This window comes from Otolemur garnettii, unplaced genomic scaffold (assembly GCF_000181295.1).
Source record: "Otolemur garnettii isolate 467f Iridium unplaced genomic scaffold, OtoGar3 scaffold00075, whole genome shotgun sequence".
In the NCBI taxonomy this organism is placed as follows: Eukaryota; Metazoa; Chordata; class Mammalia; order Primates; family Galagidae; genus Otolemur; species Otolemur garnettii.
The window spans coordinates 741,264-766,486 of record NW_003852470.1 but is presented as its reverse complement, the minus strand read 5'-3'; the positions used below and the strand labels follow the sequence as shown (position 1 = coordinate 766,486).

The following is a 25,223-nucleotide window of genomic DNA, read 5'->3' as shown; positions in this document are numbered from 1 at the left end:
AGGTGTGTGAGTGTGTGGTTCGTGGGTCTGCATGTGTGTGAGCAGGTTATGGACTAGGTGTGTGAGTGTGTGGTTCGTGGGTCTGCATGTGTGTGCACATGTCACACATCCATGACTGGGGGCAGCACATGTTGAGATGTGTTGCATGGGATGCTCACACGTGTGGTTGTGTTTTGTGTATGCACAAATGTACACATACATGTGCACACCTGCAGGGGTGTGTGAGCACTGTGTGACATGTGCTTAGGTATGCAGTGTGCACCACACAGGTGTGCATAAGGTGTATGTGTGTGTTCAAGTGTATGGGGGTGTGGGAGGCTTGTTCCATGGGTGAGCACACAGCAGCGCATGGGTGGGTTTGGGTTCATTCGCTCCATGCATAGGCGCCAGCACATAGCAGCTGCCACTGTTGGAAGGCTGGATTTGTCCCTCTTTTTTTTTTTTTTTTTTTTTTTTTTGAGATAGAGTCTCAAGCTGTCACCCTGGGTAGAGTGCCATGGCATCACAGCTCACAGCAACCTCCAAGTCCTGGGCTTAAGCAATTCTCTTGCCTCAGCCTCCCAAGTAGCTGGGACTACAGGCAACTGCCACAACGCCTGGGTGTTTTTTGGTTGTAGTTGTCATTGTTGTTTGGCAGGCCAGGGCTGGATTACAAACCCACCAGCTTTGGTGTATGTGGCTGGTGCCTTATCTGCTTGAGCTACAGGTGCTGAGTCCCTCTTAGAGTGGGACTTGGAGCCCAAGACACTGTCTGAGGGAGTTTGGTGACACATGCTTCCCACAGCCAGAGGTGGTGCCGTGGGCTCGGCTTTGTAATAGCATAGCACTCTGGTGGCCTGGAGAAGTTTCAGATGAGTCAGGAGGAGCCTTCCACAAGGTGGTAGTGACGAAGATGTCCTGTCCTGTGTGGGAAGGCAGGTGACTTTGCCATCACCACTTGGTTCTGAGGTCCACGTGCTAGGCACACAAGCCCTCAGGGGCCCACAGAGAACCCCTGCAGATACCACCTTATGGACACGGCCTGGGCAGGAAGGGGTGGCAGCCATGAGGCTGCTGTGTCAGGCACTGCCCTGCCCCGGGTGATCTTAGCATAGCCCAGGGGGCCCATCACTGGCCACTGGGGCAGCCCTGGGTGGTGCTCTCCATACCAGATGCCTACACAGCCCCGAGACTTTGTCTGGTCCCATACATTTTCACTTTGTAAAAGAGACTTTTGCCTTCTGAGCCGTTTGCCTCTGGGACAGGGCTCCGTGTTTCCAAGACCACCCATCTTCCATTTGAAACTCTCACTGCTGATGTAGCTCTCAGAGTTTGTGCCCCACCCCCTTGGGGCCTTCCTGGTGCTTTCAGGAAGGCTGTGAGGACTGCTGAGTGTGTCTGGGCTTCCCAGAGTGGGGGTGTGAGGACTTGCTGGCCTCTGCCCCTCTGTGGGCGTGCGAGTAGGTGGGGCCCTCAGCCCTCTCCCTGCCGCAGCCCTGCTCTCAGAATCATCTGTACTTTTTTACTTCATCCTAGTGGGAGGGAACGCCCACAACCTGGCAAGCAGCCGGGTGCAATTTCCTGCTGCCATCACTGCTGCTCAGTCCCTGCCCTGGTCCCATGGCTCAGGGGCCCTCACCGCTCAGAGTGACTCAGGGCACCTTGGGCATTGCTGGGCACTCCATGGGCAGAGGCCACAGGCAGGGACGGGCAGGAACGGGCACAGAGCTCCCACCTGCCCTACTGCAAGGTGCATCCTCCCCCGAAGTGGTGGCACACACTCCCTCCTGATGGCCCCGGTGACATTTCATAGGCAGATGGGTCTCAGTGAGAGTGAGAGGTGACTCAGCACAGGCGTCTGTCCCTGCCCTCCACAGTGACAATGATTGGGTGCTCGGCACAGGCATCTGTCACTGTGTTGGAGAAGCTGCTGGTGCTCAGATGTGTTTGGAGGCGTCGATCTTTGTCACCTAAAGGCACGTTAGTTTATAGACCTTTTCTCAGGACCACCACAAAGAAGGGGCAGAGAAGAAGCAGGAGGGTGGTGTCTGGAGGACCAGCCTCCCACGCCTGATCCCTGCACTCTGGATGGCACCTGCCAGCCCCACCCCAGGCACAGAGGCCTCTGATGCCTGTGGTGTTCCCAGGTGTCTCAGTGATGCTTGGATTGCTGGTGGCCGTGGACAGCATGGCAGCCAGGTGTGAACTCCGCCATGCTAACTTCTGGAAGCCAGATGGCCTTGCCTTGGTGCAGAGTGCATGGTCACACCAGCTTCTGTGGTGAGCAAAGGGAGGATGGCATTCCTCATGCTGCCCAGGTCTGCCCCGTTCCCTGGGTGGCCCCGTGTCCCCTGCCAGCCCAGACTTGGGCCTTCTCCCCAGGAAGGCCCAGGCACAAGCAGCCACAGAAGCCTCTGCCTCTTCATGCATGACCAGATGGGAGTTTCTGAGTTTTAGCTTAATTTTGAGATTATTGCCGTTGACTTTAAATAAAGAGCTAAAGACTGGGACACAGAGTACAGCTGCATTTTCCCGGGCACTGAGCGTTCTCACTGAGCCCTGCACGGCAGGTGAGAGTGGTGTCTCCTCTGGGCCCAGCTGAGCCTTCGCTCCCGGCCCCTCAGCAGGGCAGCCCCTGCAAAGCCGGAGACTCACAGAGTTACCCAGCAACAGAGCCCCGGCCCTCCCCGCACCAAGGCAAGGCCATCCAGCTGCATTAGAGCAGCAGACGATCTGTGAACCACTCACCCTATGCTGCAATTTGTTGGCTGGTCACAGGTTGTCGGGGGGAGGGGTTGGTTTTCATCTATTTGTGTGAACTCTTCATATATTAAAAGTGACTGACCCCTTCTGTTATGAAGAGGAGAAGACATGTTCCCCCCGACCTGGACAGCTGCTGCCATCACCCAGGGGGCCCAAGCTGAGCGGCCCGGCCTCACCCCGTGGCTGGAATGCTTTCTGCTCTTCCTGTCATTGGGGCCCTAGGAGAGTTTGTCCTGCAGGTGTATCTGGTGATATTTGCCATAGATGTTAAGACAGTAATTCATCTTAACATAACAGGAACAAGCCCATTACATGTTAACATAAATAACATTTATATAAAAAAGATTTTCTGAACAAAAAATAATTTGTGAGAAGAATGGCATTGTGTCAACATTTTTTATGAATTGTGTTGAAGTTGACTTTGCCGATAACATCCGGGACCTCACCCCTTGGGGTGTGAGAGGCAGAGTGGCCTTGCTGGACACCACAGCCTCTCTGGAGAGGCATCTGCCCCCGCCCCTGCCCCAGAGTGGTGAAGTTCTTTACTCTGCACCAGCTACACAGTGACCTTCGACTTGACTGCCATGTGGGGTCCAAGCCACAGCCTCATCTCTGCTCGCAGAGAAACTTGGGCCAGTGCAGAGCGTTGGTGGCAGCACACTCGAGTCCCTCAGACCGTGGTCACAGGCCATGTGGGTGTCCAGGCACCTGCACACCTCACCCTGGGGTAGATGGCGCCCTTGTCAGAAACCTGGGCATCAGAGGAGAAGCCTACAGGTGGGACAGGGTCAGGCTGAACTTTTCTCAAAACCTTAAATCGTGTCATCAACACCCAATGCTGCCTGTCAGTCCACTGAGGGGCTCGTCTCACCCCATCATGAGGAACGCCCATCAGCCGCCCAAGCCTGCGTGACTCTGCCTGCTGCTGTCTGTTACAAAGACAGTGCTCCACAGGAAGGAGCAGCAGCTCAGCTGGCAGCCAGCAAAGCCCCTGTGCACACTCCCAACTCATCTCCTAAACCCTAAAGTCCCATTTCCCAGGCTCTTGGTTCCAAGAACATGATCGCTTTCATGCTTCATGGACTGCGACTCTGCTAGCCCTGAGTGTGTGGCCACCACACGGCTCCCGCCCAGTACCCACAGATCCCTCACTCGGGCAGCTCTTACACCATCAGCACCTCCTCAACATTGTGAGGACAGCCCACAGCATCTAAGTGTTGTCATGAATAACACAGACCCACTACCGCCCCCCTGGGACCCCCAAGCCTGCACCTACCTCAGATCTAGGCCAAACCAGAGTGCTTGGGCTGAAGCAGAGCACCACCCAGAGACTCAGCGGACGGCTGCTGCTGTGGATCTGTGAATAAATCTAGGAGCATAGCCTGCACAGATCAGGCTGGGGCAGGGAGGGCTGCACCATCCCCTGTGTGTGGCCAAGCTCCCGGGGTCCCAGTCCCACCTAACAGGGGCAGAGGCTCTGGGCCAGGCCACCCAGTGTGACTGGTCAGTGGCAAGAGAGCAGGCCTGTGCTCTGCCTCACCTCTGTGATACTTTAGTGTGAAATTTACTGAAAACTAGACGATGTAGAAGTCCTTTGTCCGCTCTTCCATACTTGTCTCTATATTTAACTTGTGCAGAGAAGGTCGAGTGGGAAGAACCACCCATCCCAAACATGTTAGCTCCCCCAAAGGGAAGGGTTATTTTCGTTGAATAAATCAATACCAAATAAAGCTGAGTTTAGCTTTTGAAAAGATGCAAATACACACAACCCTGGGCTGAGCCCCCTGGACAAGCCTGGAGGAGAGGTCGCTCTTTAATGGAACACAGCTAAGTAAGGGTGAGGATCCCTTTTCAAACTCGTGCCCAGAATTTAACTTCTGCTGTCCACAGATCCATGTGTAACATGCCAGTTGTGTGTGAAGTTGGTAAAGGAGGAGGTCTCCACTGTCCACCCAGCCCAGTGTTCAGTGAGGGGTGAGGACGTGCATCTTCTGCTATCACTGTGCCCTGAGCAGGCAGTGCCGGTGCTGAGCTCTCCCACAGAACACTCTCAGCACTGCCATGGTTTTAACTGTTCAGCTCTTTCTCTCTGATTTCAGTATTTTCTCCTTCTTAGGCATTTCTGTAGCAGCTGTCTCTGAGACGAGGCCAAGACTGTTCACTGTAACTTTAGGCCTTGTGTAGATGCAGAGACACCTTAGTGATGCCGCTGTTGTGGTGGGCATGAGTCAGAGTCGCTTTTCCCTGTAACTTGCTAAATCACCCTCCCTACTTAGTGCTTCTAGTGTGACTGTGTCACCAATACAAAACAGCAGGTAACCGGGAACAGTGACAGGGACCTGTTTACAGGTGAGAGCCAAGAGGGTCTACCTGCCCTGCCGCCCTCCAGGAGGACAGAGCTGACCAGCCCACGTGAGCCCCGTTGCCTCGAGGGCCTTCCCAAGCCTGTAGGTGTCCCTGTGTCAGCCCTGCCCTACAGGTGCCTCAGCTTTTTGCTCCCCATCCACGGTCAGCCTCTGGGCCAGGGCAGCACAACCCGCCTAGCCCTGCGTGCTTGGCCCTTGGACCAAGTTTTGTCAGCAGGGCCAAGTAGCCTGGCTGTACGCAAGTGGTCAGCTGCACAGACTGGCAGAGAGGCCACTGCTCACATCCTGTGGGAGGAACGGGGGTGGGGAAGCAGAGAGGAAGGGACGTGGCAGCTGCACAGGGAGCAATTGTTCCTTTTATCACCACTGCCATTAATTATGCTGATGACGCTGTGGGCTGTACAGGCCAGAGATAGGGCCCCTTGTCTGAGTCCACACCCTGGCGGGTTTGCTCACAGGTAAATCTACACACATGGTGCCCATATTAATCACCTTTGCACCTCGTGCCGGGGGGTAGGGGAGGTGATCGTAGCTCCACACTGACTTCCTGGGCCTGGCTGCAGCCAGCACTCACCATGCAGCTCTGGGGGTGTCAGAGGACCCTGCGCTGAGGAGGTGGGGCCTGCTGTCTGCCCAGGCAGGGACCCTCAGGCCCAGTTTTGTCCTCCTCTCTGTGTCTCCCTCCCAGCTGTGGACAGGATCTGAGGTCACCTCACTGGGTGCCCCTGTTCTCCCCTGCTGCTCCTCAGTGGACCCCCTCAGTCTGAGCAGTGATGGCCATCAGAGCCTGGTCCTGTGAACAGAGGGCACCTTGGGCCTCCTGCCAGCTTCATCAGGTGTGGGAAGTGGGGCCCGTTCATTTACAGATTTATTTGGGTCATGTTTTGTGCTATTCACGCCCAGAACTCAGCATTTACATGCAGCTTGGGCCCTGGGAGTGAGTCTACGGGGACCCTGTAGGCGTCACAGGGCAACCTCAGGTGAGCCCACCAGGCCTGCAGAGGTCACAGTGTCATGGGGTAAGTGGGCATTAACTGGTCATTTCCAAGAACAGGTAGACTTGGCCCTGTCAGTGCTTCTGTGGGAGGGGTGGTGGGTCTCTGGGGCTGTTCACCAGGCCTCAGAGGGAGGGCAGCAGGGCCCAGACCGGCTTCTCTTTTAACCACATCTGAATTAATTAAGTAAAGTAATGTTTGCCTACAAGAGGCCAGGGCCATAGAACTCAGTTACTCTGGAGGACAGGGCAGGGCAAAGGCATGTTCTTGAGCCCTAATCATGTCAAGGACAAGGTGGGCCACACGGCCTCCCTGGCAGGGCCAGGCCTGGGGAGGATAAGAGTAGCCCAGAAGGCCACAGAAACCACCTGAAAAATGAGTAATATTCTTTCCAGCTAAACCCAGCAAACATTTGACAGACTAAGATGCTGTAACAAATGGCTGCAGAAACTTTAGACTTGTGATATGAAGATGCATGCTAGACTTTTACTGGGGGATTTGCAGGCTCTGTTGAAGGCTGTAAGAGGCAGCATGTCCAGCCTGGGCAACGTAACAAGACCCCATCTCTACAAAAAATAAAGAAGAAAGAAAGAAATCAGCTGGCCAGATACTGGTGGTATCTGTGGTCCCAGTTACTCAGGAGCTGAGGCACAGGGATCACTTGAGGCCAGGAGTTTGCAGTGGCGGTGAGCTGTGATCTCACCACTTCACTCCAGCCTGGGTGACAGAGCGAGACCCCCATCAGAAAAAGTGGATAAATAGATACACCCACTCAAGGATGCAGCTAAGGGCTCTCCACAAAGTTCATTTTAAGTTGGATTCATTTATCATCACTCCATTCTCAAGCAAAATACCCATTAAGGGGTTGGGTTTTTCATCCTCAAATAGTGTAGTGACCCTGCCAGGCCCCTGGGAGCACTGAGAGCCCAGCATGTCCCAGCCGTGGCGCCAGGCTGCAGGTACTATGGGTCACTGCACCGTGAGGGTGGAGCCTGATGTCTGGAGAGACCGTGAGGCCAGCATGGGCAGGGCCGTCCTCCAGGGCCACAGGCTGTAGGTTATGCTCAGCCACGTCACTCCATATGCCTGACCTGCATTGTCTCCAGCCATGGGGCTTCGCTTGTGGGCCAAGTGGTAGCTGTGGTGGCTGGAGCCCCCTGTCCAGAGCCACAGAGGGTGGGCAGGCCTGGGGCAGAGAGGGGTGGTCACATGCCACTACAGCAACAGCCCTGGGGCTGGACACTGTGGGAGGGGAGGCGCCAGCGCAGCCACACACCTGCATCACTGCTCACAGAGGTGTTCTAACCATGGCCGGGTGGAGGGTCCCAGCAGAGTCAGCAGCTCAGCAAGCTGAGACAGATGACGCCTGGTGCTGCTCGCCCAGCACAGGTTATCATTGCACCTCGAAAGTAAAAGCTAAAAGAAACAAACACAGCTCGACAGTTTCCTCTGTAAAGGATGAGTTTACTGGAAGGTACCATACGAGAACTAAAATCTAGTTTCACAGAAAATTAAGTTTGATATTAAAAACTTAAATTGTGAGTTTGCTTCATATTCTAGACACTTGCACATGTGCGTTCTTTCTGTGGATAACTCTGGGCGTTCGCAGGCACCTTGGGGCAGAGCACTGAGCCCGCTGACCCTCTGCCTGTCTCCCCAGCTACCCGTACAGCGAGGACTCCCGCCGGGGTGAGCAGTACATGAACACCCGCTGTCCGGCCTGGTGTGACCGCATCCTCATGTCCCCGTCCGCCAAGGAGCTGGTGCTGCGGGTGAGTGTGCCCTGCCCAGGGCCCACGGGGAGGCCGAGGCAGCCAGGTCAGACCCAGTGCTGTCCTTGTCCTGGGTCACCTCCAGGCCAGTGCTCAGACTTGAGGCAACGGCAGACATAGCATCTCTGGGCTGTGACCAGCCCAAGTCTCTCTGAGTCTGAAACACACAAATGGTCATCAGTTGGTGTTTTTAAAATCATAGTTTGTTGTGTTCTTGGGAATTAAATGTGCTCTTGTCCATAAGAGAGCTTTTGGCTGTAGAACATGGTAGAAATGTCTATAGTTATTTTTCCACCTTGTAAGTCAGAGCCAGAATCATATTTGGGCTTCATAAATTAAAAATGAGTGGATGACATTTTCAGGAGATAACCTAGTGCAGTGGTGTTAGGGAATTTTCAGATCTCTGTGATTTTTCAGTCCCCACACTTTAACCAGAAGGAGCATTTTCAGAAAAATCAATATCAGGAGTGGTTTTCTCAACCCCATCAGTGAAACACACAATCACGGTATACAGGGTTCTCAGCACCATGCCACGGGCCAGCACTCACCAGGCAGCTGGAGACTCCAGCTGCCCTGCAGTGGGCCTGGGGCCTGCAGGCTCTGTCCTCCAGACCTCACTGGCCCAGAGCAGGCGTAAGACGCCCCCATCCAGCCCCTAGCCTCAGCAAGGGACTATGTCAGGCCAGCCACCCTGAGCTGCCAACTGTGCCCTGTGCCAAATGGCACCAGACCCTGGTCCCTCACGGTGAGCCCTATATCATAATCTCTGTCCTTGGGGGCAGCAAGCTTCCTGAGGTCAGGGGACCCATTCAGGAAGGGCAGTGCCTGCACACCCCACCAGCCTGATTTTCCAGAGGTTGTGTCTATTGGGCCCAGCTGCCTTGCCACCCTTTCACGTGCTATAAGTGTCCTAGGCCCAGCATTGCCAAGGGCCTGGCTGTGGGGGGAATCTGCTAGGCACTCACCTGGGTTGGAGGCCAGGGCCTCTTGGCCAGAAGCCCCTGTGCCTGCAGCAAGCCTGGCTCTGATGAGCGTGAGGGCTACAGCAGCACTGCTTTCTGGCCTTGGGGAAGGGCCTGTGCCCAGGTGTGATACCCAGGAAGGGCCACCCTGGCAAGGCCTCACTGCATGAAGCTGTCCAGACACTGGCCGTAGCCCCAAAACAGCCAGGCCTTGGGCACGGCCCTGCCCTCTGGCCCCATGCAGAAGTTAGACAGGACAGCCACACAGTGTCCACAGGCCCCCGCCTGCTGGCCCTGAGCAGCAGGGTGTGTGGAGCTGGGGCTGCTGTGGGAATGGGAACCTCCCAGGGCTTCAGTGGAAAGACACACACCATCCAGCAGAACAGTGTCTGATATCACAAAGCCTGTGTTTGGCAGCCAGCTTCCTAAGAACAGAGGGCCAGTGGCCGTCCCTGCACCGAGGGCTGAGACTTTAGCCAGCTCAGAGGTGGGCAGCAACATAGCCTATTGCTCACATCTTCTCTGGGCCTTTGGACACAGACTTTGATGTTTTAACCTGATGGTGGGAGACAAGAGCCCTACCATCCCCTCAGGTTGGTGAGGGGCTAGAGCCTGGAGGCCTCTCCATGGGCTGCCCAGCAGGCGGCCAGCAACCCGGCCAAGCAGATCGCCACCATGGGCGCCTCTGTGGCATCATCCATCATGACACGCCCCGTCACCTCATCACGGGCTCTGTTCTGCCTCCCCAGCCCCAAACACCAAAGGTGGCTTGAGGTGCAGGCGGCCGGCTGCCGGGGAGCCTCGGTGACGAATGCTCGGCGAGCTGTGCCGCGCTCTGCCTACGCCTGTGGTAATTTGTTTATCTGTCCAAAGATTATGCAGTTGAAAATTCACAATTTTATGCTGCCTTTGTAAATTACCACGCTGCGTTTGATGGATGTTTCCCCACTTCGGAGGAGGCGCATCTCGCCCTGAAGGATGGGAAGTGCTCATGCGTGCGGCGCTGAGCCCGTGTTTGTACACGTCCTGGTGGCAGCTGTGTGGGAAAGTCAATCTGACCTCACGCTCCCACAGCGTTAAAGATGATTCAGTTTTAACTTGATAGTCTCGAAACCTTCAGCTGTGGATATAAAATTCCAGCCCTGCCAGAACTGACGGATACCAGCAACAAACTCTGCCATGGTGCCCACGTGAAAGGCCCTCAGGCTAATTAATATGCACAGATGGCTCTGTGTGGTGGTGTGGAATCCTGTGTCCCCCTTTGAACAGAGTTCTGAGTTAATGGAACAGGCTGTCAGACACAAATGCAAATAGAGAAAATGGGAAATAGATGAGCTGCTCCTGTCAGGGGTGTGCTTGAGAGGCAAGTTTAGAGCTATGCTGATTGCAGTGCATGGAGGGGCCCCACCTCCCAGGAATCCAGGAGCATGGCCAGGGTCACAAAGGAGAAAGCCCATGAGCAGGGTCCTGGTGCCCCACCCTGTCCTCCTAGAAGTAGGCTTCCTCTTCTACCAGAGTAGCCAGGGCCACCAGAAACTTGCGTCCATGGGCTCGCTGCTATCTTTCAGGGGCCAGCAGAGCCCCAAGGGACAGGGGGCAGGGCAGGTGACAGGGTCACTGTCAATGCCTCTTGGCCCCCCCACCTGCCTGGTGCCCCCAGCACCCTTAACACCGGCTTCTCTCTGTTTCCTTTCCCAGTCGGAGAGCGAGGAGAAGGTTGTCACCTACGACCATATTGGGCCCAATGTCTGCATGGGAGACCACAAGGTGACATAAGCTGCGCTGTGGTCTGGGGGCCAGTGGGGGGCAGCAGGCTGTGGCTCTTTAGTCTGACTACGGAGTAAGCAAGTTGGTCTTTACTTAATTTTAACAAAATACCAAAAGATAGATAGGCAGGAAGAAGGCAGAAAAAGACTTCACAACAGAATATGATACCTAATTTCCTATTTGTGGAAAAAATAGTGTATCTGCAGCTGATTATTTCTGAAGGCTGTTTTTTGAGTGTGTTTGAACCGTTTAAGGGCCTTCTTGTGCTAAACTGACCATCTGCAGTGGGGAGTCGGGTGAGCACAAGTATCACAGACCCAGGGGGTTAGGGGATAACACCATTACTTGTACAGATTATTTATACAGGTGACTGTACCTAAAACAGAACAGCCCCATACAGGTGACAGGTCATGTCCCATTTTCAGCCAAATTAAATGAATTCACTTCTACCTTCAAGGCCTCTGAACCATGAGCTCTGAGTCCATCTTCATGTGATGTCTCCACACCCTCTGGGGGAGATCTAAAGGCACAGCTCTTCCCCCCCTCCCCCGCACCCCCCATTGATGTAGATCAGTTTTCACATTAATTCTTATCTGGAGGTGACATGAAGGGCCATCTCAGGCCTCTTGAGGCTGGCGCCGGGCAGCAGCCCCCGGACAGGGCAGCTTGGCCTGCTGCTCATCAGTTCCTCTGGACATGTGTGAAGCCAACCTCCTGAGGTGCAGGGTCTGGGATCTGGGGGGTGCGGCTGCCGTTTCCATGCACATGCTGACCTCTGCTCTCCCCGCAGCCCGTGTTCCTGGCCTTCCGCATCGCGCCCGGGGCAGGTAAACCTCATGCACATGTGCACAAGTGCTGTGTTGTGCAGTGACGTGGTGGTAAATATGCCTCCTTCCCTCCAGTCACCTTTCTCTGCAGCTTTTCCTGGTGTGTTTGTTCCTTTAACAAATTACCAATTCCATGACAGGGAAGAGATGCCAGCGCCATGAGAGGGTCCTCGGCGAGACCTCCCTGTAGCAGTAAACTGAACCGTGTACTCTTATCAGCTGCATCGAAACCCGCCCGAGCACCACCTGCTAGACGGCCGGCCCCACACTTCGCTTCAGCCTCCGGACCATTCCGGAAAAGCCTCACATACCTCACTGTCTTGTCTGTTCATGTGACATAAGTAGAAATATTGGGTTTTTTAAATAAGTCACAGTCCTGTTGCCAAAACTCTAACAGACAGCAAAGAAATCTGTACCTTAGACTTCCCAGTTTCGGTCTGTGGTCGTCCGCAGAGGGCTTCTCCAGCACAGGGACCCCCAGAGGCCAGCGGCCCTGCCAGGCGCAGGCGTGTCCGGGGCTGGGGAGGTGGGGGCGGTGCTCCTGCTGTCCCTCCGATGCCCTCCCTCGTGGTATTTCCTCTGTGCTGTGTCACTTGGTTTTTGAATCACACTGCAGCTGCTTTCCATTTTTATATATATAAATATATATAAATATATACTTTTTAAAAATAATTTATAAGTCTTACCAAAACTTATGCTAAATATACTTTCCAGAATGAATGCACAAGAGTGTCATATCAGCAGGTAGAAGTGGCATCTAGGAGTTCAGCTTCCCGTCTGTCCACACACGAGGTCAGAGGGCGAGTGTGAGCTGCAGGCCCACCTGGGCAGAAGCCTCCGCAGCACTTGCTGGCGCCTGTGACCCCTCTGCCTTTCTCTGTGTAATAGCAAGAGCTGAATGTAAAGTTTAGAACTAGCCTGGGTGTACCTTTTAAGAATTTTGTAAACTGTTTGTCTTTTGTTACTGTTTTATGGTGCCAAGTATTCTACAGTTAAACAATAATATCATGGGAGAAATAGAAATAGCCTAGTCTGCTTCCAGTGCGAACTGCTCTTAACATGGGCTGTATATAAGAATATTAAAGAGAAACAAAACTGTACATTTCCTCGGTTGCTCTGCTATATACAACCTAAGTAATAACCTTGTTGCAAATATTTTTCTCCTAGCACTAAGTATAGCATTAAAAGGCGATTAGAGAGTCTGTTGACGAAACACAAATGTATGTTTTATTGATTTTACTTTAGAACACTACAGAGTTCCTGGACTGGGTGAAGGCGTTAGATCGATGTTTGTTTTTTATATAAATCACTACCATTGCCAGTGGTTTGGTGTCTGCTTGCCGATTCTGTGTTCCTGATGATACGGTCAGCCTGTGTAGTGCCACGGCCACTGTCGGAGCGGCCGCAGTCCGGGCACAGGGCGAGTCTGTCCAGCGGTTTCAGCTGTTGAGCTGTGGTCGCTGAGGGCCTCAAGAAGTGACTGCTCTGGTTCCTAAGCAATAAAATTGATCCTGGTGACAAAACTCCTGCCTGGGCTCTGCGCTTCCTTCCATTGTCCCCTCACCTTTGAAATGCTGAGCAAGGGGAGGGCCCTTCTCACACCCTCATTAGGACTCCTGGAATGTCACTGAACCAGACACTAGCAAAAACATTTAGCCATTAGTTGGGAGTAGAAAAATAATCTTTTTGGCTTATAGTAGTAAAGGATTTATCCCTCAACATTTATTTATAAATGGGATTGTGTAAATGCTTTGCTTTCCTCAGAACTGTAAAACTAGCAATTCCTGTGCTCTTAACTGGACCAGACAAGCTCGCAGGGTAGCAGGCCTGGTGCCTTTAAATATTACTTCCTTTTAAAGTGAACTGACAGTGGTTTGAAAATTGATGGTACAGCCATGTGACAAAAGAAGCAAACAAATTTAAACATTTTATGTTTCCTTTAACATTTTCAAAAGGCTTTCCAAGAGAAATCTTACAGTTGCAGTATTATAATTACTGACATTTAATTTTTGAAGTTAAAACTCCACAGTTATGCCCATTAAGATTCGGCTACAAAGCCTTCCCCCAAAGGCTGCGCTGGTAGCTCCTCAGCGCCCCACTAGTGACTTACTTGGTGGTGGAAGCCGGGGAGGTGCCAGGGTGACTGTGTCCTCCAGGCTGGGCCAAGGGGTGCTGCAGTGCTCGTGGTCCGTTGTCCAGCTCAGGCGGGAGGCGCTCTGGGGGCCAGCAGTCAATCCCGGGTGACCCGATGTTCTGGCCATGCCTTCCACCGCCCTCAACCCGGACTCTACTAGGTTCAGGGTCGCTCATCCCTGCGCAGGCAAATTATTTTGGCTTTTTCTCTGCAGTCCTACTTTGAACGAAATAGTGCTTTCTGCCAGTGAAGTCTCTTGAGAATGGTAGCTGAAGGGCCGCTGTGCACAAGAATTTAAAACCTGATTTCACCCGATGTGGTTCACTACGCACCTACTAGGCGGCATGACGTGTAGGCACTCAGCGCTCCCCTGCAGAGAAGGGACGGCTGACAGGGACGGGGGCGGCTTGCCCTTACCCGCCCTTTCCAGAGCCCCCAAGTGTGTCTGAGTTTGCCCCAAGCCTCCGACCGCACCTGCAGCTCCGCTCCGGCTGCAGCTCCTGCCTGTGCGGCCAAGGGGCGCAGGCCAGGCTGCCCTAACGCGCGGCCATCGCAGTGTCCGCACTCCTATGAGCGGCCTCCGCACTGTAATGCGCGGGACGCGGGGCCGGACTGCCATCCCGCGCAGCCGCCCAGCCTGACCTTCGCCAGAACCAGGGGCCCCTCGGGCTGGTGACCAGACCCCGACCTGGCAGGGGCTTCCCTGACGCCCGCTCACGGTGGCCTAGCCGCTCAGGGGCGCCTCGCTCTGGGCTCAATACGCAAGAAACACGCGGTGCAACCTTGGGAGCCGCGACTCCGACCGGGACGTGTTAAATAATTTATTGATGATACAAAGTGATTCCACCCAGGACGCGCAGCCGAACCCTGCGCCCACGCAGAGGAACTGTCTCAGCACACTTAAGCCCAAGCCGGACTGCTTTATAACTTATTCTGCAAAAATATATATACACACTCTGGCGCGGGCGGCTCACGTCGGGGCGCCGCCCCGCGTCCCGTACCCTGGTTGCTCTGGCCTGGCCGCCGCATCCTCATGAGGCGTCCCCCGCGCTGCCGCCGCACGGACTGACCAGCGCCAAGTTCGAGGGTTTGTGCTTCTTGAGCAGCCGCGTAATCTTCTCGTCGTCCGAGTTTGGATCCAAAGGCCGGTTGTACTCGTCGTCGTCCTCCGCGTCCGAGCTGCCCACCTTCAGCTTCTCGGCGTCGGAGTCCTGCTTTTTCTTGGCCGACGCCATCTCCGCCGCGTGCCGCTTGCGCCACTTGGTCCGGCGGTTTTGGAACCACACCTGGGGGTCGGAGAGGACCGTCAGCGGCGCCGGCCGAGGCTCGACCCTCGGCAGCGCGACCCTTGCCCGGCCCGGGTCGACCCGCCGTCCGTGCGGGCGCGAGGGACAGGCTCAGGCTGCTCAGCAGCAGCGCCTCCGGGGCGGCCATTCGCAGGACGCGGGCAGCCGGGGTCTGCTTCCCGCGCAGGGGACGCCCCTGGCCTGGCCGCGCTCACCTTAACCTGGCTCTCGGTCATGCCCAGGGAGTAAGCGAGCCGCGCGCGCTCCGGGCCGGCCAGGTACTTGGTCTGCTCGAAAGTCTTCTCCAGAGCGAAGATCTGCTGGCCGGAGAAGGTCGGTCGCGAGTGCTTCTTCTTGCCGTCCTTGTCCAGGCCCCCGCCGGCTTGCGCTGCAAAGGAGGGCGGGTGAAAGCGACCCGGACCCCGCGCCCCACCCCGCAGCCCCGCGCGGGCCACTTACCCGGGCCGGCCAGACGCGGGTCCCTCCAGGGCGAGCCCTGCACCACGCCGGGCCAGAAGATGGGCGGACGCCCAGGCAGCTCCGCCAGCGGCTTGGGGTAGCCGCGCGCCACGGCGGCCGCGGGTCCGAAGTAAACGCCGGCAGAGGATGCGAGCCCGTTGAGGCGGGGCAGGCCGCCCAGGAGACTACCGCCCGCCGCGCCCACGGGACGCCCCAGGATGTCGCTGATGCCGTGCGGGGTGCCGAGCGGCAACTGCGCGCCCAGGCCGCCCAGCGCGGGAGCCTTGAAGCCGGCGGGGCCCTGCAGCGCGTACGGGAACAGCGACGTCTTCATCTCTGCCATGTTGTGCAGTGCGGCCAGCGGCGCGCTGCTCAGCACGAACGCGCCCGGGCGGTTAGCGTCCATGGGCACCGCGGCCGCCGCCCCGAGCGCCCATCCGGGCCCCGCCGCCGCCTGCGCCCGCCGGCCAGAAAGTTTGCGCGCGGCCCGGGGGCGTCGGCTGCAGGGTGGCGCGGGGCGCGGACGCCGACGGCCCAGGCGGGCGGCGGGCGGGCCGCTCAGGCACGGGAAGGGAAGTGGCTAGGGAGGCAGCGGGCGGCGGCTGCAGCGGCTCCGGGACCGGTCGGAGCGGCGCCGCGCGGGACCGGCGCGCTGATAACCCGAGGGCCCCTGGCGCGGCTCGCGCGCTGATTGGTTGCTGGCGCCGGCGGCCAGGCCATTGGCCAGCGCCCCGCCCGTCTGCGCGCGCCCCCGCCGGCCGCGCACTCCATGAAGGGCCCATTAGCTCGGCAGGTGCCTCCGGGGCTGTAAATTTGCCCCCTGATTTATCTCCCAGGGGACGAAATAAATCCCCTGGATGGGAGTTTAGTTAGGCAAAGGTTTTAATGGGAAATCGGGAAAAAATACGACAACATATTTTATCGCCGGAAAGAATGCAGATTTGAGAATCCAGCCGACGCGCTCACAGCGTCCCATTTGAGCAAGAGCCCCACGCGGTGGGAGCAGAGATTTGGTAGTGCCGACGGGGCCACCGCCCGGCCCCTCCCTGTCACTCCGTACCCTCCCTGGTCCCCGTTGGTGTGGGGCGGCCGAGAATGTTTGCAGATGTTCTCGTGGTGGAACCGGGCCGCAGAAAGGCGGAGGAAGCCCAGCTTTCGGAGTTCTCGGTCTTAAAGGCCAGACTTGGCTCTCAGGAATTTGACCAATAAACAGCCAACCTGGTGGCGGACCGAGCCTGGTCCCAGAGCACCAGGCGCTGCCTTGCACTCGCGCCCTGCAGGGCGGTTCCCCATCCCCGCCTCGGAGTGGGGATACAAGGACCGCCAGGACCTCCCCATTGGGAGTCTCCGTGAGGATTCGGGTCTCCTGTTGGGAGTTATTGGGAGGTAACCCGAGCTGGTGCTGAGACCAGGCCCCAGGACTCCGCCCACGGGCTTTCTCTCGGAATCGAAGCTTCAGCCGGGAGAACCAGAGCCCCGGGCACCCTCAGAGCTCCAAAGCTCAGGAGCGCGTGGGGCACCACGTTCAGGAGCTCGACATGGGTGCGCGGTTAAGCCAGTGGGCAGAAGCGCAAGTTTTAGACCCACTTTTGGGGCCTTCCTTCGGACACGAAGAGTCTCTCGTCCGATGCTGTGAGGGTCCAAATGAAAGGCAGTCGAGCACCTGCGGAGGGGCAGGCGCTGAGCCAAGGCTGGGCATTGTCGCCTGTCCTCACTGGCGGTGTCACATACCGATTTAGGAGGTGACTATTACTGTTATCCGCTGCCCGGTGGAAACTATGACCCGCGAATGTGCAAATGGACCACCGCTTCGTGGCTAGGGGCTGTGCGCACGACGTCACCTCTCCGTGGTCGCTGAGCAACGACTTCCTCGTTTTGCCCCGGTCGCCAGGACTTTGGTGCTGCGGAAGATGACCACCCTCGCGGCTCGGGGCAGGGGTCTAGTGACCACTCCAGCCACTTCCCTCCTAGGTCCATTTTCGTTTAGTGCAGACAGCCGTGGGGGCTGGGCGCCGCAGGGCTCACCTCCAGCTCTCTGCTTTGAAGGCCACTGCCTCCAGGACTGGGGGTCAGTTCTGTGGTCGCCCTTGCTTCATGTGTGCGCGCACGGGGCTGCCCTGGAGACGCGGCGAGCCGCGTTGGTCTCCGAGAAAGTGGAATGAGGCCTGGCCAACACCGGGGTTTCACTCATCCTGCGTATCTGGACGGGTTTCCGTTCCTGGAATCCAACTGGGCTTGGCCGTCGGCCAGAGACCAGCAAGAGCAGAGCGCGGTCCGGGCACCAGGAGAGCCCTGAAGACCTCTGCGCTGCGGTCGGGACCCAGTCCGTGAGCCCAGAGACTTACGCCTGAGATGTGTGTGCTCCAAGGGCCCGGCCACAGGGAGAACCTTCTCTGGTAAGATTTGGGCCCCTATGGGGTCCCCCTCGGCGAAGGCGCGCGCCAAGGCTTGAGTTGTGAGTCTGGAGCAAAAGCTGTCGGCTTAGGGGAGGGGCCGAGTGAGGCGGGGCCGGCTCTGGCCTCCAGATTCCCCACTCTGCGCGACTTGGCAGACATTAGACTCAGTCCTCTGGGGAGGACCGTGAAGGGCGCAGGTAGCCCAAATAGGGACAGGAAAGGCGCTCTAGGGTGGACGGCACGTGCGCTCTTTTCTCCTTCGAGTTTCCGGAGACCCAGATGCACAGGCAGAAAAAGCGCTAGGTGGGGCGCGCTTGGGCTACTCTTGCGCCTCTGCGGGGCCTGGTTAGCACTGACTTACCGCTAGGGAGCAGAGACCCTGAGGCGCTGCCGTGCGCCCAGGAGAATCGGCGTCTCTCTGCGCTGCTGTGTCCTCCCCGGGCTGCGAACGAAACGCATGGGGTCCCGAGTGGGGCTGCCCATCCCACCAGCTTCAGCGTGCACTGCAACCCGGGAGCCAGTGGCCAGGGATGCAGGAAGAGTCCCAGAGTGCAGGATGGGGAGGGTGGACTAGAGTGAGTTGAGCGTGCCAGAGGTGCAGGCTAAGGGCAATCCCTTCTCCACACACAATCTTATAGCTAGGTGAGCTATCCGCTGTCCTGCGGGTGCGCCGTGTTTCCTAAATCTGTGCCCCAGATCGCTGGACGCCTCCCGTGGGGTTCCCCCCCATCCGGTACTATGAGCGGGACTGTAACGGCTTCACTTCCTTCTCTTCCCTGCGTGCCAGCTCTGGGCCTTCTGGTGTCCCCTCCTGCTTCCCGGCACCAGATGCCGCTCTCTCTTTCAGGTCAAAGGAGTTGCCCCCTCCTCCAGGGGCTGTCGGGGAGAGCCCCCTACAGAGGTGCGGACGCCTCCGGCTCCCTCCACAGCCGCGTTTCGCAGCCGTGGAGAGGTTCCGCGATGCCACCTCCTGGTCTTGGAGAAGAGGTCCGGAAGGAAGGCTGCAGCACTTTCCACGCACACGGAGCTCATCGTTGAAAAATGCAGGGTGTATTATTTGGCAGAGACTATTCAACATTTGTTTTATGTATTCAGCATTTATTTGTTGGCACCTACTACGTGCCAGGCTGGAGAGAAACGTGAACACAGTGAGCTCCTGCCTCCGGGTGCCCCAGCTCCCCTGGGGCGGATAATTAACAGCATGTGTTGAAGGGAATGATTGATTGGGTGAGAGGTGGCTCAGGGCAGGTGCTCTGGGGAGGAGGGCCACCTGGGTCAGCAGGTGTCCAAGCCCTCTGTGTGTGGTGATGGGAAGGGGACAGGCCAGGTCAGGAGGACTCACGAAAGAAGCTGGGATTCTGCCTTCCCGCGCAGAGGCGGCTACAGGATCTCACGCAGCCCTTAGGGAGCGCTCAAGTGTCTCCAAGCAGCTGCGGGCCCCTGACCAGCCTGCGGGGGGGCTGGGGTCCCTGGGGCAACCTTCTGCAAAGGGCCTTGGCTCTGTTCTGCACGCACGTGTGAGCAAGTTCCCCACCTCCACAAGCTAGCGAGGCCCCGCACCGGCGGGCACTTCTCCCGGACAGGGCCAGAACACAAAAGGACCACGGAGACAGCCAGGCAGACCTCCGAGACTGCCGCAAAGAGGTCTCAGGGATGGAAAAGAGGGCTGGGGTGACCAGCCAGAGCTTGACGAGACCCCTCCAGAGCTGGGGCCCAGACCTGGGTGGGAGACGCCGTCCTCTTCCGCAGTGGGGACCTCGGAGGAGCCCTGCGGGTGGCTCTGCGATAGCTGGAGGCAGCGGTGGTGCAAGCGCAGGACCGGGATGGGGAGTGGGCAGCCCTGACCCCTTGGTAGCGCCCTTGTGGCAGACCTGAAGCCTTCTTGACCCCCACCCCCACAGCCTCTGAGCTGAGGGCGGAATCCTAGTTTCTTTCATGCTAGTCCTCCTGACTTGGCCTGTCCCCTGCTTTACTGCCCAGTGGGCTACACCCATGTCACCTAGGCCCCAGTAGTCCCACCCAGGCGCTCCGCGGCCACTTGCCCACTCTTCCCGTCTTTGCATGTGGCTCCCTTCTCTGCTAGGGTCTCAACTGAGGGAATGCTGTTGAGTGAATGGAGGAACCCACAGCCTCAGGCTCAGAGGGAGTCCCCAAGGCCTGATGTAAGGTCTGGGAGAAGGGCACCGTATGTTCACTCACAGCCCAGGGGCTGCCCAGGTGTGGATGGGCTAGTGAGGAACCTGCAAGGGCAGTCTGGGACCCCTCTGCCTCAGCCTCCTGAGCTGGGAGGGTGTCCCTGTCTGAGCCTAGGCAGCTGGGGCCCAGCTGTGGGCCACATGTCCACTGTGCCCCTCAGCCTGGGCCATGGAGGCACCTTCACCCACAGCCTCTTGCTTACTTGCCAACATGTCCGAATGTGGCTGGGGACAAAGCCTTGGGGACAGTGAGGCTGCTTCTCCCGATGGGGGCTGTGTCAGGATAGGGAGGAAACTTCAGCTGAAGCCAGGTGGGCAATACTCTCCCCAGAAGGTCCCAGCCAGGCCCGGGGACTCAGGGACACTGGTGTATGGGAGAGGGCCCAAAGGCGAGCTGAGGATGAGGCTGGGAGTGTGAGGGGCACCCAGGCAGCTCACCCTGCCCTAGCAGGAAGCAGGCTGGCCTACAGCTGGTGCTGGGGGAGGGACAGCTCCCTAAGCTCCCCCAGACCCCCTCTGGCCTGGCCTTGTCCAGCCTCTACAGCCCCTCTGGCCTTCCTGGGCCCAATGCTCCACCCACAGCCTAGGACTGACAGAGAGTGTCCTACCTTGTAGACCCCTATCCCCCACTCCCAGCCTCACGCCGCCCTCAGCCCCCCACCCCCAGCCCTTACACCAGCTCCTTTGATTTCTTTGAGTTCCCACCATCAAACATGAGTTTCTTCCTTTTTTTTTTTGAGCTGGCTCCACTTTCTTCTCAGGAGGGAAATGCTTTGAGCTGCCCCCAAGAGCCACCTATGCTCACCATGTGTGGATCCCATACTGTGAGCTTCCCACGCTGATGGTGAGAGTGCCAACTCCTCACCCCGGGTGTCCCAGGTGGGGAAGGAGGCAGGAAGAGGAGTGGCAGCCTCCACAGCAGGATGGGCCCTGAGACTCAGTGCCCCACTGAGATTTACCCTTGGGTCCTAGCAGCACAGCAAAAACAGCCCCCACACCCCGAGATGGGGAAGAGCCTCAGAGAGTTGGCAGCACTGAGGGTCTTTAAGCTCTCCAAGGCAAAGGATTCTGAGGTCCCTGTATGCCCATGGTTTGGAATGACCACCAAAGCCAACCAGTGGTACTGGGAGGTGGCCTACCCTGCCAGAAGTCAAATGGGAAGCCACAGCAGCCCCAGGGGTCCTTAATGTTGCCATTAGGGTACAAAGTACATTCCTCCTGGGGTGCTGGGTGGGGACAGACCAGGGCCTGACTGGCTCTCAGGGTCAGTGTCAGAGTAGCAGGACACCCACAGAGCTGGTGACAAAGGGCAGCTGGTTGGCAGGTCCTGAAGGGACAGCAGGAGGGCCCTTACAGTGATGTGTGGCTAGGCCAGCCAGAGGCCCCAGCAGGCATCCTCTAAGCTCAGGTTGCCTGAGAGGTGCAGAGACCCTGCTCTCTATGGAAAGACCTGTGGGTGCCAGGAGAAGCCAGACCTGACTCATGCCACACAGTGCTGAGCGTGCAGGGGGGCGTCATGTGCACTTTGAGACCTGACACAGAAGTATTTCGGGTGGCGTCTTTCCTCAGGGTCAGCCATGTTATGGGTCATTTCTGAGCAAACACTGGTCTCCCAGAACTGCAGGGCATACAGTGTCTCACTGTATGGGCTGTGTCTTTCAACCCAAGGCTTTGGGGACACATCCACAGGCTGCTGCTGCTGCAAGGTACCTAAGAACTCTTGGCCCTACCAGTGGATGTCCTATGACTGCCATCTCTGGCAAGTCTCTTTGCTCACCAGGGCTGGGCTGTCCTACCCATGGGCACATCTCAGGTTTCTGCCACCTCCCACCCCCCCACACACACCCTGCAGAGCAGGTGCGTCTGATCCCCTCTTTCCCCACTCATTCTCCCTCCTGTCTTTCCAGGTCCCTTCTTGGAGCAGACACTTCCCACCTCTCCCAGGGCACTGAGGACCCTGCCCCTGGGCCTGGCCTAGACTCACTGCCTGGCCCTTTCCGTCTCTGTGCGGATGTCCCACAGCTAGCTGGGGAGAGCTTTCCCCCACCCAGTGTCCAGCACAGTTCCCAGGCCCCTCTGGGCACCATGACTCCAGGAGCCCAGATGGGTCCAAGGGAGGCAGCTGGACACTCCAGGATGGAGCACCCTTCTCATGGTCTGGTGTGAGTCTGGTCCAGACCAAAGACACAACAGGTGGCTATTATCCCCTGGCTTTGGGGGCCTTTCCTAGTTGTGTTTTCCTTGACTGGAAACCTGTGCCCACCTGGTCCCCTGCAGCCATATCCAAATAGGCCAGACTGGACAAGGGCTCTGGCCCCCTCTGTGACCTCCGGCTGGCCATCTGCCATTTCCCCCTCTGGCTGAGGAGAGCCGGCCAGGGCACACCATGCCCAAGGACCTTCTGAACCCAAGCTGGAAACTGCCTTGCCTCCCATGTGCCCTGTGCTAGGTGGGGTCAGACCACAGTTACCCAGACCACCAGAGGGGACTTCCTAGGAGCAGATGGGCTGGTGCACCACAGAGGCAGGAGGCAGAGGACAGGCTGCTGGGGAAGCCACACAGCCCCTGGGGAGTGCTCTTCTAAGGGGCCCCAGGAATTCAGTCTCCTTCAGGAAGGACAAAGAGATGTGGCTGTAAATCACCCTCAGCACTAATTCCCCAGGGCCTCTCGGGCAGCAGATGCGCAATCGTGTGTAATGAGTTCTCTCCCAGGGCCTCCCAGGGCGTCTGACCAGGCGCCACATGTGCTAATTGAGTGCTGAGCCCAGCGGGAGATTTGTGTGGGGCTCCCACTCTCACCACCTTCACTTTGACCCTCGGATGGGATCAGACCGGCACTCACCCACAGGGGTGTCCAGAGGGGCTTGTGGCTACACTGGGGCTTCCTGGCGGGAGCTGGTGCTGAGGACAGGTAGTGTCCATGGCCCTCCGGTGGCAACAACATCTGTGTACCTTATGGGAGGGGCTGCCAGAGGGCGGCCTTAGGCCTGTGCCCTCCTGGCACCTGCCATCTGAGCTCTCCCCTTGGAACATCTTTGACCACATTCCCCAGGTCTTTACTCAGCGCCTTGCCTGGGTGGGACGGGCTGGGAGGTGACCCACTGGTGGTGGCATTCAAATTAATGCCATCCTACCGTGACCAACGTGTCACAGCTTAGGGTGCAGCCAGCAAGTAGCTGGGGGCCTGCTTCTAAGGGTGGGGTGTTAGGGATGCTCCAGAGACTGTAAGGGTGGTAAAAGTGAGCTGCTAAGCCCCAGGGCCTGTGGGGTTGGGGGCTGTCACAAGGCCTGGAGGGCAGGGGCCTTTGTCCCCCAGCAGCAGGGCTGGGCCCAGGGTGCACAGGAGGGGCAGAGCTCTCTGGACAGAGAGCTAGGGGCAGGGCCTGGGTGCCAGGGAGGAGATGACTTGGGACAAGGGCTGTGGGTCCTGGGTGGTAGGCAGGCAGAGGCATCTGTCACAGGAAAGGAGGGTTTGTCGTAGACGGGGCACCCTGTCAGAGCAGTGCCTCTGACTTTAGGGGCCATATCTGCCATGCGAGCAGCCCTGTGCTCCTGGGGGAGCACAGGTGGCTCCGGGCTCCCTGGCTGAGGCTGCTGGGTGGTGGGTTTGGCAAGAACGTCCCCTTCCACCAGCTGCTGCCTACCAGCCATGATGATGCTTGGCACCCAGCCAAAGTGCAGCTCTGCTCAGAAACGCTGTCTGGCCTGGCAATGGAGGCCTCAGGCTGGAGGCTTCAGGTGAGTCTGTCTCTGGGGCAAGGCTGGGGAGGGGGTCACGGGCCCTGTGGTCCTGGTCTGGGCATGTGACCCTAGCTACAGAGGACATCCTACGTGTCAGCATTCTGTCTACCAAGGAGTCTGATGACGGTCATATCTAGTGAAGTTGATCTAGGAAAATTAGCCACCCCTCCCAGTGAGGCAGTGCACCTCCAAGCCGTGTGCTGTGCGTGCTTCTCCTGGGAGGAGTGGACTCACCCTCTGTGGCACCCAGGTGGGCCACGGGACTGTGGTGGCCTGAGCAGAGCCTCCTGGAACCCCTTGGGCCTGCCAGTTTCCTTACCTTTCCCCTGGTCAGCAGGCTCTCGGAGCAGAGCAGCATCCTGGGAATGAGAAACGTGCTGGGCACACAGTGGTTCAGCTGGCTTTTCACCAGCTGAAAACAGACCGTATGAGCACCATGACATAGGTATAAACGTTGACCAAACAGCATTCACAGAGGAAACGTCCACAGTCTCCCCAAAGCAGATAAGGGGCCACAGTGGTGTGAGGGGTTCACGTGGGGTGGAGGGCACCCATGAATGCAGGTGAAGCGGGTGGCAATGGCCTCAGATGGTGACACATCTGATGTGCCCCTGTAAGGAGTGTGCCCATCGCTGTCACCAGGGACTCACTGTGTTTCCCCATCTGTCCCATGGACCCTGTAGGGCAGGGGGTGAGGATAAACCTTGCATTTTTTCTTCATATTCCCTACTGTGTGTTCCCTTCTTTCCCTATGAATGTGTCTTGTTTTTATTAATAAAACTGATAAAGGCTACATTTTAGGAAGGGAGCACAGTGCCCCCTCTGGAAGGAGAGGTGTGGTCTGCAAGTCCCTGGAGGGCTCTTATTTGCCGTGATGGGGCGTGGACGTGGACGTGTGTGAGCGCACTTGTGGCGAGGTGCAACAGGTATTTAGATTTAACAGCCCCAGAAAAGACTCTCGGTCTGTAGATAAAATTCTATCACAGAGGGGGAGGCTGAACCATGAAGCAGCCCCTGAGCCCTGGGCTGGCTCTGGCCACAGTTGAGCAGATGGCAGTGGTGGAAAAGCAGGAGTTAGGCGGACACTAACTGGGCAGTTTGGATCCAAATGCTGTTGCCCATTATGCCTCCAAGTCCATCTCATCCCTTTAAACAAGTTGGTGGCATTTCCTCCCCCACAACTCAGCACCCAGCTGACCCTCAGCGACAACTTTTGCTCTTGGCTGTAGCTTCTCTCATTGTCTCATCAATTTGCTGAGTTGAAATGGGCCACATGGTGATCCCTAGAAGTCTGCAACTTCTCCACATGACTCATGTTTGTGGCTGCAGCCCTCACGCTGCTGCCCCTCTGTCAGAGGTTGTCACGGAAGACTTGGGGTGACACAGTGCACACAGCAAGCTTCACTGGGCAGTGCTTAGACAGACTGCCCCCAGGGATCCCCAAGCAGGACACCTCCCAGAGGGAGCAGAGAGGGCCCACCAGGGGAGGGGACGTCCTGGGCCCGGTGTGTCTGGTTAGTGTCCAGAGTCTGGGTGCTGCCTCGCAGGTGCAGGGCAGCTGGAAACATGCTCCGTGTGGTA

General features: G+C 57.4%; 2 protein-coding genes across 2 annotated transcripts in view; one reads left to right on the top strand and one right to left on the bottom strand.

Moving 5' to 3' along the window:
* INPP5A (inositol polyphosphate-5-phosphatase A) overlaps positions 1–12,954 on the top strand; it is a 199,025-nt gene extending 186,071 nt beyond the window's left edge. The window contains exons 13-16 of the mRNA XM_012807802.2: positions 7,764–7,875; positions 10,536–10,604; positions 11,395–11,482; positions 11,572–12,954. Of these exons, the coding sequence (XP_012663256.1) occupies positions 7,764–7,875; positions 10,536–10,604; positions 11,395–11,475 (262 nt within the window). The 3' untranslated portion in view covers positions 11,476–11,482; positions 11,572–12,954. The remainder of the gene's footprint in view (positions 1–7,763; positions 7,876–10,535; positions 10,605–11,394; positions 11,483–11,571) is intronic.
* Positions 12,955–14,593: 1,639 nt separating this feature from the next.
* NKX6-2 (NK6 homeobox 2) lies at positions 14,594–15,791 on the bottom strand. Its single transcript, XM_003794048.1, has 3 exons — positions 15,311–15,791; positions 15,067–15,239; positions 14,594–14,851 (listed from the first exon to the last, which is right to left on the bottom strand). The coding sequence occupies exons 1-3, from the start codon at positions 15,714–15,716 to the stop codon at positions 14,597–14,599; spliced, it is 834 nt and encodes a 277-aa protein (XP_003794096.1). The 5' UTR covers positions 15,717–15,791; the 3' UTR covers positions 14,594–14,596.
* Positions 15,792–25,223: the final 9,432 nt, after the last annotated feature.